Source organism: Hypanus sabinus, chromosome 16, assembly GCF_030144855.1.
Source record: "Hypanus sabinus isolate sHypSab1 chromosome 16, sHypSab1.hap1, whole genome shotgun sequence".
Classification (NCBI taxonomy): domain Eukaryota; kingdom Metazoa; phylum Chordata; class Chondrichthyes; order Myliobatiformes; family Dasyatidae; genus Hypanus; species Hypanus sabinus.
The window spans coordinates 33346183-33365538 of record NC_082721.1 but is presented as its reverse complement, the minus strand read 5'-3'; the positions used below and the strand labels follow the sequence as shown (position 1 = coordinate 33365538).

At 43.3% G+C, this 19356-nt stretch overlaps 1 protein-coding gene across 2 annotated transcripts in view; it reads right to left on the bottom strand.

Moving 5' to 3' along the window:
- wdr18 (WD repeat domain 18) overlaps window positions 1-19356 on the bottom strand; it is a 333950-nt gene that overhangs the window by 195945 nt on the left and 118649 nt on the right. For both annotated transcript variants that reach the window (XM_059991525.1, XM_059991527.1), the window contains exon 3: window positions 12968-13101. In XM_059991525.1, coding sequence (XP_059847508.1) covers window positions 12968-13101 — 134 coding nt within the window. The remainder of the gene's footprint in view (window positions 1-12967; window positions 13102-19356) is intronic.

Here is a 19356-nt window from a genome sequence, read left to right as displayed (position 1 = left end):
ACTATTGTCATTCTTTGTGGAATTCATCTGCCACCAAGCAAAAATGCGAAATGACCCAAGTTTTATACTCTCAATTTCCAGTAACACTTCTTCAGCAAAACCATGGAAAAACAATTCTCCTATCACAGTCAGCAAAACCCAGTTAGAAAACTCTCATCATGAACACTGTTAGACAATACCCTGTCAATAGGAAGCTTCACCCCTTAAGGAAATGCACAGGGTTCTGAGAAGAAACATTTGTAGACCGGAGATACTTTCTAAAAGAGCACTCATGATTTTTACAGCAGAAGACTGTAAATCTATCATAGACTGCACTAAGTGCAACAGTGACCAGCAAATATCAGCAATTCATTCAGGACCAGCACCTTGGGCTACTAATTGTTCAAGCACACCCACAGCAAAGCACAACAAGGTCGCAGCTAAGCATCCATCAAAAGTAGCACTTTGTCATACACAGAGATATGCAGGAAAGGCTCGCAAGGCAAATCCCACTCTAAAATATGTCTAGTCAACTTCTACCCAAAAGGACATCCTGAGCAAAAAGGAAAGGCATATGTATATTAGATGATCAGAGTAATGTATCTTTGGCAAAATCAACATTCTTTGACATATTCGGTATTCAAAGTTCTGGTTCCCTATATGCTATGAAGACATGGTCTGGAACATCAAAAGTTGAGGGAAGAGCCAATAATTTGTCATGGAGTTAAAAGGAGGGTAAGTCTACTTTGAGTGCATTGAATGCTTTGAATACATTGAGGGCAGCCGTATTCCCAACAGCAGGGATGACATCCCAACTCCTGAAGCTGCATGTAGTCATTCATATTGTTACATACCCCGTAACTGGGTCACTTACCAGCAAAGATAGAGAGGTCCATTGAAGTCTGATGGTACTATTTTTAACAGTATTTATTGATAAAAATACACAAAAATAATATCAATGCAAACATACAGCTAATATACGTCGTCAATACTAAATCTAAAAGCACGGGTATAATAATAATCAATAAGAAATAGCTCTATCGTTGTCTAGGGGCTAATGTATTGTCCGACGGAAATATAAAAGTCACTTTAGTTCATTCAGGCTGCAGCTTGGTTGGAGAGAGAGAGACGATGTTTTTAGAACTTGCCCGTTTTCCTTTTTATGATGTCGATCCTTCGAAATGTCGTCGGTGGTGATCTCTTCTTTAGCTAAGCAGTTTTCCGTGGTAAGGCCCCAATCCCAGGCAATGGGAAAGGACACACGTGGGCCCTCCACTGGCTGTTGCTATTAAACGCTGTCACGGGATTTCTAGCGTTTCTCCTGGTGCGTCTAAAGGGGTTGTTCCCCAGACCCTCTTTTATCCTGACTCATGGGGTCTCAGATGTCAATCAGGTTGAGATGATGCAATCCCTCAACCAACCCCCTCTGATCGTTCCCTGAGGGCTTCCATGAAGTACAGTACTCAATACACAATTCCGTCTCCAAGAGACAATGGCCGTTATCCGTGGCTTTGTATCGCGGAGGCCAGGACACATTCCAAACGTCTCTCTCTCTCATTTCCTGGGTCTCCTGACCTGAATTAATAGCGATTTTGCGATTCTCAAAAAGGAGGGGGCTACATTGTACCCTTCGGCCCCTCAGAGTTGGGGCACAGTCATAACACCCCCTTTCTTCAACGCGTTTTTACCATCAGTAAAAACGAAGTAGTACAGAGTCTTACAAGATATTAGAATCTAACACAATACAAATTTTTTTTTACTACAGAGTAATACAGTTATACATTCAATTCAGCATCTAAACAGTTAACGATTACATGGTCACTTCCTTTAATATCCTAACATCTTGTACCTTACTAAAGTCTTGTAGCATCAGACTCCAATTTAATAACCACCTATTTTTGTTTTCTTTCCTTCAGCAAATAAAACTAAAGAGTTGTGATCTTAGCTTACGGGTATACTACAAAAGTTCATGCAAATACTAATCTTTATGCTACTTTCAAACTTAACAGTCAGGCTTCCATGGGGGTTGTCTTTATTATTCACATGCTTTGTCGAAATCCCTTAAAACCAGCTTCTGCTATTTAAAAATGGCGTCCCATTAACCCTCGCCTCTTTTCCGGTTAATTCCCACGTGGGGAGCTTGTGCACCCTGGCAAAATAGGCTTTCGCCCGCTCCTTTCATAGGAGTTATTTTATCAACAATGTGTTCCAAACTTAGACCATCTTCTGAATTTCCACATAATTCTTTAATTTTACGCAAGTTGCTAGTTTTCTCTTCAGGACCCTTCAGTCGATTAGTTCTCAATGCCAGCAATCCCGCTTTGTTCAAACAGCATTTCGAATTCTGAGGTTTCACACCACACTCTGGAATAACAATAGCGTGTGGGGCCCCTTTTCCTTCCAACTCAACCTGTAATTGATTCACAGGCTTTGTGGTACCAAGCCATTGTCTCTGCAGCCTGGTTGCTGCTTCTGATATCAGTCCAGCCTTTAAATTTTCTTCATTCAATTTGGGAACTACACATTTCCCTTTTCCTTCAATAATAATATTCACCCCACCACCTTTGATCTCCTCACTAACTTTTAACACACATTCAAACACAAACACCTGGGAACTTTCACTTCCCACTATTATCAAGGTTAACCCTTTCTTCACTGAACCAAGTCCATCTGACCCACAAGGACTGCGTTCCTTTTCAACTGAATCAAATACCTTAGACTTTTTCTGAGCTCCATTACTAGGTTCAGTACCACGTGCATCCACATCTTGGACACACTCAAACAGGATATTTGCCTCTTCCAGGCTTTCAATACCCGTACCCTGTTCAAATTCTAAATTCCCCTGATCCTCCCAGCTACTCTCTGAGCAACTCCCTTCCGGAGTAAACTCAACCCTGCGGGCTGAAACAACCTCATCTGCCACCCCAGCAGACTTCTTCAAGGTAATGGCATCCTTTTCATCTAAGACTGCCCTCATCTCGTTATCAGGAACACCTTTAGAATTTTCAACTTCTTCAAACAGATCTGCCAAACCAGACAGATCATCCATGTCCAACTCTGGACCTTTTAACAGCTCTATCTGTTTCTCACCTTTATTTCGTACCTCTAGAACTTTTCTCCTCGCTAAGGGCAGGTCTACCTCCTCTCCCTTACTCTCTTTCACTTTACTACTCTTTGTTTTACCCCCCTCTAAACCCTCATGGTACAGTGTTGGTAAAACCGTCTCGGCCAAATCGATACTGGCCGGATTTAAACTGCTCTTGTTCTCAGCTGCCTTTCTCGACAAGTTGCGAGTGATCACGCATGCGGGATAGATCATGGAATCTAGGGGTGGGATCTCCACCGGCTGTCTCATCAGCGTCATTGCTGACCAAACCTTACCACCGGCTAAATCATTACCCAGAAGGACATCTGCATCAGTTCTCGGGAATTCTGATCGCACCCCCATTTCAACTGGTCCAGATACCAGCTCACAATTCATAATGATCCTATGCAAGGGCACCGTTTCCGTCTCTTTTCCTATTCCTTTCACAGCTACCATTCCCGTCTTGCGACCAAAATCCAGTACCTTACTGCTAATCAACGACAGTTCAGCACCCGTGTCTCTCCAGATCCGCACGGGAACTGGTGGGTCTCCCTCCCTCACAGACACGGTTCCGTTTGACATACAAGTCTCAGACCCTTCTCGTACTCTGCCTACCCGGGGCTCTTTTGTCAATTTACTGATTACCATGGCACATCCTGTAGGGACTGCTGATTTCCCTTTTCCTGTCTCCTTCCTCGGAGCAAAGCACTTAGATGCAATATGTCCCCCCCTTTCCACAATTAAAACAGGTCAAGCCCGGAAATCTCTGGCCGTCTTGCTTCTCCCCCTCAATCTTACCACTAGCTCCCGGCGGGACCTCTGCCTCAGCTGGCGGGCTTTCTCTATCGTTCCCACAGTCTCTCTGGGAACTATTATTTGAGGAAAACTTTGTCTTGTGGATTAGGGCGTATCATCTGCGAACCTAGCAAATTCGGAGATGGACTTATTCGGCTTCTCATTCAAATACATCCGGATATCCTCCGAAACACAACCTTTAAATTCCTCAATCAGAATTAACTCCCTGAGACGCCAAAAATCCTCTTCCACTATTTCTGCTGTACACCAACGATCCAAGAGCACACCCTTCTCATAGGCAAACTCGGTATATGTCTGATTCCACCCTTCCTTTAAATTTCTGAACTTTTGTCTATACGCTTCAGGTACCAATTCGTAAGTCCAGAGAATGGCCTCCTTTACTTTGGCATAATTCTCCGTCTCTTCCTCCTCCATGGACAACGCCGCATACTCCCGTTGTGCCTTCCCTTTTAATACACTTTGTAACAACGCCACCCACTGCTCTCTGGGCCACTTCTGATTCACAGCCACCTTTTCAAAAAGCAAGAAGTAACTATCAACATCCATCTCCTCCAACGGAGGTAGAAACCTCAACTCCCGACTAACATTAAACCGCTCCTCTCGGTCTGACCCTTGAACTCTTTGCTCTTGCCTTAACTTCTCCATATCCAAGTCATGTTGCGTCTGTTTCTCTTTCTCAGCTGCTTCCAGCTGTTTTAACTGAATTTCATGCTCTCTTTGCTTCTCAGCTCTGTCCTGCTCTTTTTTCACCTCTAACTCCTTTAGCTGGAGCTCATGCTCCCGTTTCACCTCTAACTCCTTTAGTTGGAGCGCATGCTCCCTTTGTTTGTCGGCCCTTTCTTTCTCTCTCTTGGCTCTTTCTTTCTCCTTCTCGGTTTTTTCTTTCTCCTTCTTAGCTGCTTCCAGCTGCTTTAACTTAATTGCATGGTCCAACCTTAATTTCTCCAACTCTAACTGAGCCGTCCCACTAGCTGGTACCTTTTCAGGGATATTTTCCAATACCTCAGCTGCAAACACATTCTTCCTAATATATATACTGAGTTATGACCCTTCGCACCTCCCATTTTTCATTGACAACCTCACCTCTGTGAGGTTTAGTCCTTTCGCTATATTTATCAAGTCCGATTTGGTGGCCGCCTCTAGCGCCTCCAGAATCGGGTTTTCTATAAATTAACCACGTCCATCTTTGCTGGTTTCCCGTCTGGCTACCCGCGTACCAGATCCAAGTTTGGACTTACAAGCCCGATTCACTGGCCTCCCAATTTGGTGTCAAATCCCAGACGAGCCCCCAAGTTGTTACATACCCCATAACTGGGTCACTTACCAGCAAAGATAGAGAGGTCCGTTGAAGTCTGATGGTACTATTTTTAACAGTATTTATTGATAAAAATACACAAATATAATATCAATGCAAACATACAGCTAATATACGTCATCAATACTAAATCTAAAAGCACGGGTATAATAATAATCAATAAGAAATAGCTCTATCGTTGTCTAGTGATTAATGTATTGTCCGATGGAAATATAAAAGTCACTTTAGTTCATTCAGGTTGCAGCTTTTGGTAAGAGAGAGAGATGATGTTTTTAGAACTTGCCCGTTTTCCTTTTTATGATGTCGATCCTTCTAACTGTTGTCGGTAGTGATATCTTCTTTAGCTAAGCAGTCTTCCGTGGTAAGGCCCCAATCCCAGGCAACGGGAAAGGACACACGTGGGCCCTCCACTGGCTGTTGCTACTGAATGCTGTCACGGGACTTCTAGCGTTTCTCCTGGTGCGTCTAAAGGGGTTGTTCCCCAGACCTTCTTTTATCCTGACTCACGGAGTCTCAGATGTCAATCAGGTTGAGATGATGCAATCCCTCAACCAATCCCCTCTGACCGTTCCCTGAGGACTTCCATGAAGTACAGTACTCAATACAGAATTCAGTCTCCAAGAGACAATGGCCATTATCCGTGGCTTTGTATCATGGAGGCCAAGACACATTCCAAACGTCTCTCTCTCATTTCCTGGTTCTCCTGACCCGAATTAATAGCGATCTTGCGATTCTCAAAAAGGAGGGGGCTACTTTGTACCCTTCGGCCCCTCAGAGTTGGGGCACAGTCGTAACAATATCTTAAGACCATAGCTGACAAGATTTCCCTACTTGACTCTTCTGCTGAGATTTTCCTGTTGCTTGGCAGAGACACCATTCGTGCGCATAACATACATGAACAGCATAATGGTCAGCACAATACACCCTATGCCAATGAATGAACCTGGTTTGGGTCATAGTGGGTGGTCTACCTCGATGGTGCTCATCAGCCCATTGTCAGCAATTTTAAGATTAATGTCCTGGAGAACAGGCGGCCAAGTCACTTCAGACCCTGTGAGAGTAGAATTAAAATGAAAAAGATTGTAGGTAAGCAACCAACCTGATCAACCAGATCTAGGCAAGCTAGTTTTCTGTCACTGAGAAGATTATAAGCTGGCACCTTCCAACAAAAATGAGGACTTCCTTCAAATCATGAACAAAGAATTTAGCAAAGGCAAGACAATTGGGTTGCTCCCCTTCCTTTTTGCTCACCATGACAACTCCTACTAAACAACAGAGAGCAGGTCTCAAGTCAACTCATGTCCCTCAGTTGCACATTGAGAAGGAAAACAGAAATAAAAGATCATTATGTGGAGTTCATGGAGAGATTCTTCAGGAACAATCATGCTGAGCTAACTCCTCCATCAGATCCCAACAAAGACGACAGATATTTGCTCAACTTTGGTGTTTTCCATCCCCAGAAACCTGCACAAATTCAAACTGTCTTTGATTCTAGTGTGCAGTTCAAAGGCATATCACTGAAAAATGGACTCTTGTGGGGTCCAGACCTCAATAACAGTTTGCTTGAAATCCTCGTGAGCTGAAACAACAGAAGGCGTCACAGTGATGGCAGACAACTAACAAATATTGCAGTTTCCTAGAGGGAAAGGATCATCAAGCCTACCTCAGATTGTTGGAATGTCATGACCACCAACTGGACAATGAGATTTTGGAGTACCCCACAAGGGTTCATATATTTGGTTAATTGTCCTTCATCAGTTGTGTCTATCTATGGCCTTAAGCAGACAGCTATCGATGGAGAGAAGGAATTTGGGACTGAAGCATGGAGGTACATAGAAAGACATTTCTATGTGGATGATAGTCTTAACTCATTCTCTATAGTGTAGACGAAGCAGTCAGCATGCTGAAAGCAATGCAAGATATGTTGGCACATTCCAATTTTAGACTGCATAAGATTGCATCCAACAGTGCTGAGGTCATGCACCATTTCCCATCTGAAGATCTGGCTAGAGGTCTAGAGAATCTTGACTTTGGAGAGGAACTTCATTGTATGTAGTGCAGTCTGAGCCTTGGACAGAACCTCACTGCTGACACTCTTACTTTCTAGGTCACTGTTACTGAAAGACCCTTCAAACGTCATGATGTACTATCAATTATCAATAGCCTATTTGACCCGTTGGATTTGCTGTTCCAGTCCAGATCCAGGGACACCTCATGTTAAGAGAGGTTACCCCAGATACATGTGGATGTGAGGTCACACTCCCAAAAGATAAGTATGACCAGTGGCAGCAGTGGTGCTCTTCCCTTCAGGATCTTAAAGGCTTGAAAAATTCCATGAAACCTACACAACAGTTCCACTATCTACAACACAAAGAGGTCTGCATCCTCTGCAATGCATCAATTAAAGTTAATGCATATCTGAAGGTCACAGACAATGCTAGATATGGTGAAATTGGATTTATCCCTGGCAAAGCAAAGCTCGCTCCCAAACCAGATCTCATCATACCAAGGCTTGAACTCAGCACTGCTTTACTAGCAGTTAAGATGGCACAGATGATAACCAAAGAAGTCGACACAGAACTGGATGATAATCAAGTTCTTTTACAAAAAGCACAGTTAGAAACATAGAAACCACGTGCAGGAGTAGGTCATTCGGCCCTTCGAGCCTGCAACTCCATTCAGTATGATCATGGCTGATCATCCAACTCAGAACCCTGTACCTGCCTTCTCTCCATACCCCTTTAGCCACAAGGGCCATATCTAACTTCCTCTTAAATATAGTCAATGAACCGGCCTCAACTGTTTCCTGTGGCAGAGAATTCCACAGATTCACCACTCTCTGTGTGAAGAGGTTTTTCCTCATCTCGGTCCTAAAAGGCTTCCCCTTTATCCTTAAACTGTGACCCCTCATTCTGGACTTACCCAACATCGGAAACAATCTTCCTGCATCTAGACTGTCCAATCCCTTTAGAATTTTATACGCTTCAATAAGATCCCCCCTCAATCTTCTAAATTCCAGTGAGTATAAGCCTAGTCGATACAGTCTTTCTTCATATGAAAGTCCTGTCATCCCAGGAATCAATCTGGTGAACCTTCTCTGTACTCCCTCTATGGCAAGAATGTCTTTCCTCAGATTAGGGGACCAAAACTGCACACAATATTCTAGGTGCAGTCTCACCAAGGCCTTGTACAACTGCAGTAGAACCTCCCTGCTCCTGTACTCAAATCCTTTTGCTATGAATGCCAACATACCATTTGCCTTTTTCACCGCCTGCTGTACCTGCATGCCCACCTTCAATGACTGGTGTACAATGACACCCAGGTCTCGTTGCACCTTCCCTTTTCCTAATCGGCCACCGTTCAGATAATAATCTGTTTTCCTGTTCTTGCAACCAAAGTGGATAACCTCACATTTATCCACATTAAATTGCATCTGCCATGAATTTGCCCACTCACCTAACCTATCCAAGTCACCCTGCATTCTCTTAGCATCCTCCTCTCAGATCACACTGCCGCCCAGCTTCGTGTCATCCGCAAACTTGGAGATGCTGCATTTAATTCCCTCGTCTAAATCATTAATATATATTGTAAACAACTGGGATCCCAGCACTGAGCCTTGCGGTATCCCACTAGTCACTGCCTGCCATTCTGAAAAGGTCCCGTTTACTCTCACTCTTTGCTTCCTGTCTGCCAACCAATTCTCTATCCACATCAATACCATACCCCCAATACCGTGTGCTTTAAGTTTGCACGCTAATCTCCTGTGTGGGACCTTGCCAAAAGCCTTCTGAAAATCTATATATACCACATCCACTGGCTCTCCCCTAGCCCCTCTACTAGTTACATCTTCAAAAAATTCTATAAGATTCTTCAGACATGATTTTCGCACATCCAAAAAATAACCTACCAAATTTATGCCAAATAACACATAAAACCTAAAATATCAGTAATATATAGTAAAAGCAGGAATGTTGTGATATATACACAGCCTATATAAAGTAGAAATTCTTTTCTGGAATCATTGCAGTACAGTACTGTCCACCGTAGCGAAAATCTCATGCAAGCACTCTTGGCAGAAGCACACTCTAGTAACCTTTAATCTATGAAGCTGCCAAATGAAACCAAATAAGAAATCCTACCAAATGACACATAAAATACATAGCCTATATAAAGTAGAAATAATGTATGCACAGTGTAGTTTCACTTACTGGAATCAGGAAGACAGCGAGCACACTGATGATGGTGTGCTAGGCTGAGTTGTCGGAGGTTGGGGTGGTGGGAGACTGGGGTGTGATCTCATCATTGTCTGTTTCCATCAGGGCAGGCAGGTCATCTTCTATGCCTGCCTGCCTCAATGTCGAAGGTCGGGGTTCTTCGCCTGCTGTGGCTGATGAGGAAGGCTTGAAAAATGACAGTATGCTCGACTGCTTAGCCTTGCGCATTTTTCTATCGTACAGTTCTTTGTAAGCACTCAAACCATCCTGCAAACATGCCCTAAACCTATGTACCCTTTCAAAATTAAAGTTATACTTTTCTGCAATCATTGCAGCGTTGTCAATCGCAGCAAAAATCTCACACAATTGCTTCACGTTCAGTTCCTGGACATCTTCATCTTCATTGGCTACTGCGCTCAGTTTCGATTGTAATTGCATCAGCTCTTCATCTGTCAGTTCTTGGTCTTGGGATGCTAAAACCTCTTCAACATCATCTTCGTCAACTTCCACAAACCAGCCTCCTTAGTCAAACTCACTATTGCAGCATTTATTGTTGATGGTTCGAAGCCTTTAAAATCGGTTCACTGCTTCGGGACATAGTTTCCTCCAAACACCATTTCTCGAGACTGTTAGTCTATCGAGAGCATCTCCAATGCTGGCGATTGCCAGTTTTATATTGTACTCTTTCCAGATCTCTCGCAAAGAATCTTCGGAGTTGCCCTCTCTGTCAATGGCACTTACAATAAAACGCATCACATTTTGCGTAGAGTAAGCCTTAATTGTGGCTATTAAGCCTTGGTCACACGGCTGCAGCAACGATGTCGTATTCGGCAGTAAGAACGCAACACGAATGCTACTGGATGAGCAGCATAATTATCGACAATCACAAGACACTTATCAAGGTTATTTTATCCACAGTATTTTTCAACAAAATGACTAACGTATCCACTCATACTCAGAAAAAAGCACTTGGGTATTCCAACCACTTGGATGTGAATGGAACACAATGGAATGTGCTTTCTTATCAACACCTTTAAATGCCCTCGGATTTTCTAAATGGTACACTAGTAGAGGCTTAAGGATAGCATCACCAGTGGCGTTAATGATAGGCATTAGGGTAAACCTGTCCTTCAATGCCTTGTGTCCCTTAGCCTGCTTTTCTTCTATTGAAATAAATGTCTTGCTTGGCAATTTTTTCCAATAAATTGCAGTTTCATCACAGTTAAACACTTGCTTATATGAATAACCACCTGTAATTATTTTCTTTCGATCTTCTGGGAATTTTTCGGCAGCTTCAGTATCAGCCAAAGCACTCTCTCCAGTAAACGTTAAACTATGAAGCTGCCCTCGCCTCAGAAACTGATCAAACAACCCATGACTGTCTTTAAATTCCACTTTTGCAACACTTTCATCATCATTATCCAGTGCTTTCTGTTTCAGCTTATTAAAAAGACTAACTAATTTCTCCTTAAGTATAAGATAACTTAAAAAACACACTTTCTACACCCATCAATCTACTCAAGCAATAGACTTTCCATTTTATCCATTGTTGGATGCCAACTAAGAGAGACCACTTTGCTACGAGCAGAACCAACAATAACATTGGCAGCTTTCAAAATTCTTTCTCTCTGCATGTAAATAGTGTTAATGGTGGATGCAGGCAAATTCAATGCGCGGACAATGTCCTTACTTCGATCACCACGATTGAAACGGGCTCTTTTAGGCTTTTCCAATACAGGTACCTTAGAACTCATCTTGCTAACGGTTGCACAAATAAATCAACATACAGTAAAGCACAGATGCTCACAAGCACGTGTTTAAGCAATGGCGGTTAAATGCAGTTCTGGGGGAGGAAATTGGCTGCTTTTCTCGCACGATGCCTTTCTTCGTAACAGTGAAAACACCTTCTGTTAGCGAAAATCGGTAACTAATGTAAGTCTTTCGTAACAGCAAAGTGTCATAAAGTGAACATTCAAAAAACCGGGGACACCTGTAGTATATATGATACACATATGTATAGAAGCTGAGATAAATTTTATAATGAGCTGGAATTTGTAGCTAAGCAGGAAAGAGTGTTGTGTATTTAATATTTGAGTAATATTGTAAATATATTGTTTGAGCATTCTTTATTTAAATAATGCATTGCAATTTATATATAATAGTGCATAAATGGCATACATCATCACACCATCACATCATATGCATCACGTCCCTCACTTGAAGTAAAAAAAAAGTTATACATTCCTGGCTCCCTTATTTTTCTTTCAATTAGTTTATGTTTTGAAGTTTCAAAAAATAACAAATAAGATCCAACATATCAGGGGATTGACTCAGAAGAGCCAATGAAACTATGTTCCTGCTGATCTTAACCTAGCTGATAATGTACAAGGAGGTTTCAAGCTAATCAGCTCACCTCCTTGCCATGGTTAACTGGCCCAGAATTTCTTGCTGATCCTTAAGAGGAACAAAGTCTGCAGGAAACTTTCTACTTAGCTGACCCTGAGGCAGATGTAGAAATACATCCTCAAGTATCGACCAACATCACTCACTGATCACCGCTGCAATTTGGCAATGCATATTTTTCAAGCTGGAAGTCGTTTACCAAAGCAACTGCCCAGCTCTCACGTGTTGCTCATTCCTTTACAAGGGTAGCCAAACACAGCCTTTGCAACAGTTGGCACATTTATAAGCAACCTTTCAGTGCAGAGAAACTGAATTGGGCAAAGGATACACCTTTCTTGATGGCCAAAGACAAGGCTATGCAGAGGAAGTGCAGTGCATCCCAAAGCAGGAATCTCTCCCAAAACAAAGTTCCCTTAGTAAACTCTATTCCTTTCTTGACTGAGGGGCTACTGTGAGTTGGAGGACGTAGTAAGGCAACAAAATTCATTTCAGAGGTAACTCTGAACACCCAATACCCATATTGCCTCTACTCTCATCAAACATTGCTGCGAACAAGTAAGTCATCAAGGCCGGTATTTTTAAAGTGAGAATGGTTAAAGACTGTGCAGTATGACTGCTTTCAAGACTAGAATCTATGTGTTTGGCAGGACAGTCTCAGTGAATTGCTCACTTCACTTTTAGTTTCAGTAGTTAAGTTTGACTTCCTATGATGCCAGGCAGGGAGTGTTCTGGCTGTTTTTTTAAAAAAATACCAATTCCAGTGCAGGTTCGTTTTAATTCGATTTGAAGCATGGTGGAAAGACACACACCTCTGCCCATTTTTTATTTGCCCTTGAAAAAGTAATTATCTTTTCAAAAGTAAGAGATCTCATTAAAAACCCTGAAGTAAGCTTCCATCTTGGAGGTTTTTTGAAAAGTTGTTTAACTCACTGCATAGCTGTGTAGATACATAGTATGAAGGCAGTAGAGTAAGACTTGTTATTTAATACATATGTCCACCATTTTACATGAAAAAATATGTAAAATTTAATATATTATAGCTATTGCTGAATTTTCCAAATAAGCTTGTTACATTCTATTATAAATGAAGAATTAAAAATGCACTACAGCAAAGTGGGAAGGTTAGGGTTACTTGCTATATAATTAATCCAATACCTGGACAAATTCCACACGATCACAAGATTATCTTTCCCTCCTGAGATGAAGTGGCTGCTATCATCAGTGAAGCGAATGCATGTCAGCTCCTGATAATGCCTGGACAGTGTGAGGAGAAGATTTCCAGTAGATACCTTGGAGGAGAAATAAAACAGGAATATATCAGCGTTTAAACCAGTTAATTTAGTTTCAAGAGGTATTTACAACAATTCAGAATTTATTGTGGATGCAAGATGGCTGCTTCCTGAGCTCCAGGCACAACTCTATTATACATATCTGAGCTACATTATTTACCTTTCCAAACAATTTAAAAATATATACTTGGATTATTGGTTCATTTATTATTTCTACGCCCTTCCAATGATTCGGCTATAATCAATTTCATTTTATCAGCATGCTTCAAAGTGCATACCATGCTGAATTTAAATATGGTGCCATCATTATACCTTTATTCAAAATACCATTGATAAGTTTATGCCAAAAAACCTTCATCAAAATTAACCTATGAAAGTTCCAGGTGTTCAAAAGCTTGCAATTCTCTATAAATTAAGAATTCCCTCCAAAGAGCATACTATTAAATAATCAGCCCACATATTATTTCAAGAACCAGCCTTTCTTCGCATCTTACAGCGCTTTCAATCTAATCCCATTCTCCCTCCCTCACCTAGCCATTTAATTATAGCCTCTCCTCACTACCTCCTGTGTGGCTGTGTGGGAGACTATTGCCAATATTTCTTTGAAGATCTCTCCATCATCTTTAGAACCCAGCTCTGGCAAATGGGTTCCCATTTCTACTCTCCTCATGAGAGATGCTGGGGCTCAGAAAATTATTGGACAAAAGCTACATATTGTAAAGAAACAGCTAGAAATGTTTATAAAGTTTCCTGGGTTCTTTACTTGAAATTCTCTGTAAACATGCCTTCTATTGCTCCAGTACTGTTCCTATACCAACATCTACTTATCAAAAAGGAAAAGCATGTATCTATGCCTTTCCAACAGCTAATTACCCCTACTTTCAGGGTAAAGTGATGGAAAGGGTTATTGACAGTACCATCAAATGGCACTTATTCATCAAGAAGTCATCAATTACCAACAACCTTCACCATCTGGGACATGCCCTCTTCACTCTACTACAATCAGAGAGGCAGTAAATGAGCTTAAAGACCCACATTCATGAACAGCTCTCCTCCTCCTCGTCAAATTTCTGAACAGTCCATGAAAACAACGGCATTATGTACTTCTGTGATTCGTGGTCACTTTGTATATTTGCACGGTAGTGTTGCCACAAAACACCTATTTTCGTGTTAAAAAACAATCATCATTAATCTGATTCTGAAGCTGCTCACAAATGCCCATTTTAGACAATGATGAAGAAACAGTGATATTTTTTCCCCAAGTCAGGATAGTGTGTAGTTTGGAGAGCAACATCCAGATTGGCTTTGTTCCTTTCTGAAATTAAAGCAACAGAAATCGGAGGTTGGGAAAATATTCTTCAGAAGCTGGGAAGATGAATGTGCTGGTTACAGACCTTTAATAACTAACAGTAGCATTTACTTCCCAAGAATGTGTAACATATAATAGGTGCAACATATATGCACTCAATGGCCAGTTTGTGAGGTAGACATATATACCTGCTATATAATTCAAATCTCTAATCAGCCAATCATCGGCAGCAACTCAGTGCAAAAAAGCATACAGACATGGTTAAGAAGCTCAGTTGTTGTTCAGTCCAAACATCAGAATAGGGAAGAAATATGACCTGAATGACTTTGACCATGGAGTGATTGTTGATTCAAAATCCGGTCACCTGAGTTCCTCAGAAACTGCTAATCTCCTGGGATTTTCACACACAAGTCTTGAGTTTACAGTGTTATGATCCCAGCCCCCTCCTTTGTGAGAATCGCAAGAGCACCCGTCGAAGGGTGGGGGGGTCAGTAGACCCAGTAGGAGAGAGAGAGAGAGAGAGAGAAATGTGCCAAATTGCACGTCCCACCCAGAATGCAGAATAAGACGACAGCAACTATTGCCTCATGGAGACCACGTGAAAAGCCCTCGGGCAAGGTGGGCTGGTTGAGAGAGAGATTGCATCATCCCAACTGATTAACACCAACGACCCCGTGAGGAAGAATAAAGGAGAGTCTCAGGGGGACAGCCCCCTCAGATGCACTAAGAAGACACGAGAGTGTTCCCGCAGCAGCGGGAAGCCATTCTGAAGGAAGCCACGTGTGTTAAGATTCCAGGATTGGAATTTGTGGCTGGAATCACAGAAAACCGCTTTTAACTAACATCGGGGAGAGGAAACCAACGCCCCCCCCCCCCCCCGATTTCACGGAAGCCTCATCAAGACTCAGCAAGTTCTTTCTCTTCTCCCCAATCTCTCTCTCTCTCTCGGTCGCCCCACGTGAAACCCAGCGATTTTCAAAAGGCTGAGGCCCGCAGACTTCTGAGTGACTTTTATATTTCCAACGGACTATCTATTAACCCCTAGACAACCGTAGAGCTCACTTCTTAATGTTGATTATTACTATACCCGCGCTTTAGATTGAGTGTTGACGATGTGCACTATCTGAATGTATGTATTAACCTTACTTTTGTGTCCCTTTATAAATAAAAACGTTTGAAAATAGTGACATCAGACTTCAACGGACCTCTCTGTCTTTGCTGGTAAGTTATCCAGTTACGGGATACATAACGACTTGGGGGTTCTCGTCTCGAGATTTGACACCAAATTGGGAGGCCAGAAAATCGGGCTTGTAAATCAAAAACGTGAATCTGGTTACACGGGTAGCCAGACGGGAAACCAGCAAAGATGGACGTGGGTGAATTTATGGAAAACCCGACGCTAGAGGCGGCCACCAAATCTGACTTGTTAAATTTAGCGAAGGGGTTGAACCTCACAGAAGTGAGGTCGTCCATGAAAAAGCGGGAGGTACGAATGGCCATAACCCAATATTACATTGGGAAGAAGGTGTTTGAAGCTGAGGTATTGGGAAATATCCCTGAAAAGGTATCATCAAGTGGGACGGTTCAGTTAGAGGTGGAGAAATTAAAGTTGGAACGTGAAATTAAGTTAAAAGAGCTGGAAGTGGCTGAGAGAGAGAGAGAGAAAGGGCTAAGAGAGAAAGGGAGAGGCAAAGACAGCATGAAATTCACCTAAAGGAGCTAGAAGCAAACAAGAAAGAGAAACAGAGGCAACATGGCCGGGAAATTGAGAAGATGAAGAACGAGCGAAGAGATCAAGGATTAGACTAAGCAGAGCGGTTTAATGTTAGTAGGGAGTTGAGATTGGTGCCCCCGTTCGAGGAGACAGATGTCGATAGTTATTTCTTGCTTTTTGAAAAGGTGGCAGTAAATCAGAAGTGGCCAAAAGAGCAGTGGGTGGTGTTGTTACAAAGAGTGTTAAAGGGGAAGGCCCAACGAGCATATGCGGCGTTGTCCCTGGAGGAGGGAGGAGCAGAGAATTATGATGAGGTAAAAAAGGTCATTCTCCGGACTTACGAATTGGTACCTGAGGCCTATAGACAAAAGTTTAGAAATTTAAGGAAAGGGTGGAATCAAACGTACACCGAGCTAGCCCATGAAAAGGGGGTGCTCTTGGACCGTTGGTGCACCGCAGGAAGGGTGGATGAGGATTATGGGCGTCTCAGGGAGTTACTTTTGATCGAGGAATTTAAAAGTTGTGTTCCGGAGGAGATCCGGATGTATTTGAATGAGAAGCTGGATAAGTCCATGTCAGAATTTGCTAGGTTTGCGGACGAATATGTCCTAACCCACAAGACAAAGACTTCCTCGAATAAAGGTCCCCAGAGAGACAGTGGGAACGATCGAGAAAGTCCGACGAGTGAGGCAGAGGTCCCACCGGGAGCTAGCGGTAAGGTTGAGGGGGAAAGGCAAGACTGCCAGAGGGTTCTGGGTTTGATCTGTTTTAATTATGGAAAGGAGGGGCACATTGCATCTCGATGCTTTGCTCCGAGAAAAGAGATAGGAAGAGTGAAAGCCGCGGTCCCTATCGGGTGTGCCGTGGTAATCAGCAAATCGACCAGAGAGCCGAGCGTAGACAGAGTACGAGAAGGCTCTGGGAGTTGTCTGTCACACGGAACCGTGTCTGTGATGGAGGGAGACATACCAGTTCCCATATAAATCTGGAGGGATACGGGCGCTGAATTATCCCTGGTTAGCCGTAAGGTACTAGAATTTGGTCGGGAAATGGGCATGGTAAAGGTGGAAGGAATAAATAAACGGATAGAAATGGTGCCCTTATATAAGGTCATTCTGGATTGTGAGCTGGTGTATGGATCAGTTGAAATAGGGGTGCCCTCAGAATTCCCGAGAGCTGACGTGGACATCCTGCTGGGGAATGACTTAGCAGGGGGTAAGATTTGGTCAGCCATGCTGCCGACCTGGCGACCGGCGAGTGTGGTGGCCCCGCCCCTAGCGCCCAAAGACCATCTCGCCGGCGCGGTCACTCACAGCATGTCGAGAGAGGCAGCTGAGAACGAGAGCAGTTTAAATCTGGCCAGTTTTGATTTGGCCAAGACGTCTTTGATGACCCTGTGCCATGAGGGTTTAGAGGGTGGTAAGACGAAGAGTAGTAAAGTGAAAGGGGGTAAGGGAGAGGAGATAGATCTGCCCTTAGCGAAGAGAAAGGTCCTAAAGGTAGGAAATAAAGATGAGAAACAGATAAAGCTGTTAAAAGGTCCCGAGTTGGACATGGATGATCTGTCTGGTTTGGCAGAATTGTTTGAAGAACTTGAGAGTTCTAAAGGTGTTCCCGATAATGAGGTGAGGACAGTCCTAGATGGAAAGGGTACCCTTGCCTCGAAGGAGTCTGCTGAAAGGGCCGAGGAGGTTGTTTCAGCTCGCAGGGTTGCGCCTTCCCCGGGTGGGAGCTGCCCAGAGAGTAACTGGGAGAATCGGGGGAAGTTAGAATTTGAAAAAGGTACGGGTGTTGAAAGCCTGGAAGAGGCAAATGTCCCGTTTGAGTGTGTCCGAGATGGGGATGCACATGGTGCTGAACCTGGTAACGGAGCTCAGAAGAAGTCTGAGGTATCTGATTCAGGGGAACGGGGCAGCCGTCCTTGTGGGTCAGATAGACTTGGTTCAGTGGAAAAAGGGTTAACCTTGGTAACCAGGGGAAGTGTGAGTTCACTGGTGTTTGTACTCGAAGGTGGGTTCAAAGTTAACGCAGAATTTAAGAATGGGGGGATGAGGATTGTTGTTGAAGGAAACGGAAAATCTGTAGTTTCCAAATTGAAGGAAGAAATCTTAAACCTGGCAGATCGCCCACAGAGTGAGCAGGGGGATAGCGGGGCCCCCCACTCTATTGTTATGCCAGGATGGGGTGTGAAGAGGCCGCCTTCGACATGCTACTTGAGCGAAGAGTTAGAATCAAACACCAATAGCCTGAAGGGGACTGATAAAAGGGCCAGCCACCTGGGTAAAATCAAAGAATTGGGTGGAGATGGTCTAAGTCTGGGGCATGGTGTTGCTAAAATAACCCCGATGAACGGGGCGGGCGGGAGTTCACCACGCAAAACTACTCAAGTTCCCCACAGGGGGGCTCGCTGAAAAAGAGGCGAAGGTTAATGGGGATGCCATTGTTAGACAGCCAAGCAGGTTGAACGGGTTTGTGCCAAAGCCTGTGAATAATAAAGTCAGCCCTTTGGAGACCTGCCGGTTAAGTTAAACGACTGAAACAATTAGTATTCACGTAAACTTTTGTAAATGCACCTAAGCTAAGGTCACACCTCCTTAGTTTTGTTGCTTAAGAGAAAAAAGTAAATAGGTGGTTATTGAATTGAAGTCTGATGTATGGTTCGCAATGTTAAGATATTAAAGAAAGGGACACTGTAATCGTTAACTATTTAGATACTGACTTGAATGTATAACGGTAGTACTCTGTGAAAAGAAAAACTTGTGTATTGTGTTAGATTCAAAACTCCTGTAAGACTGTGTACCACTCCGTTTTAACCGCTGGTAAAAACGTTTTAAGAGGGGAGGTGTTATGATCCCAGCCCCCTCCTTTGTGAGAATCGCAAGAACACCCGTCGGGGGGGGGGGGGGGGGTCAGTAGACCCAGTAGGAGAGAGAGAGAGCGAGAGAGAGAGAAATGTGCCAAATTGCACGTCCCACCCGGGATGCAGAATAAGACGACAGCAACTATTGTCTCATGGAGACCACGTGAAAAGCCCTCGGGCAAGGTGGGCTGGTTGAGAGAGAGATTGCATCATCCCAACCTGATTTGACACCTGCGACCCCGTGAGGAAGTATAAAGGAGAGTCTCAGGGGGACAGCCCCTTCAGATGCACCAAGAAGACACGAGAGTGTTCCCGCAGCAGCGGGAAGCCATTCTGTAGGAAGCCACATGCGTTAGATTCCGGGATTGGAAT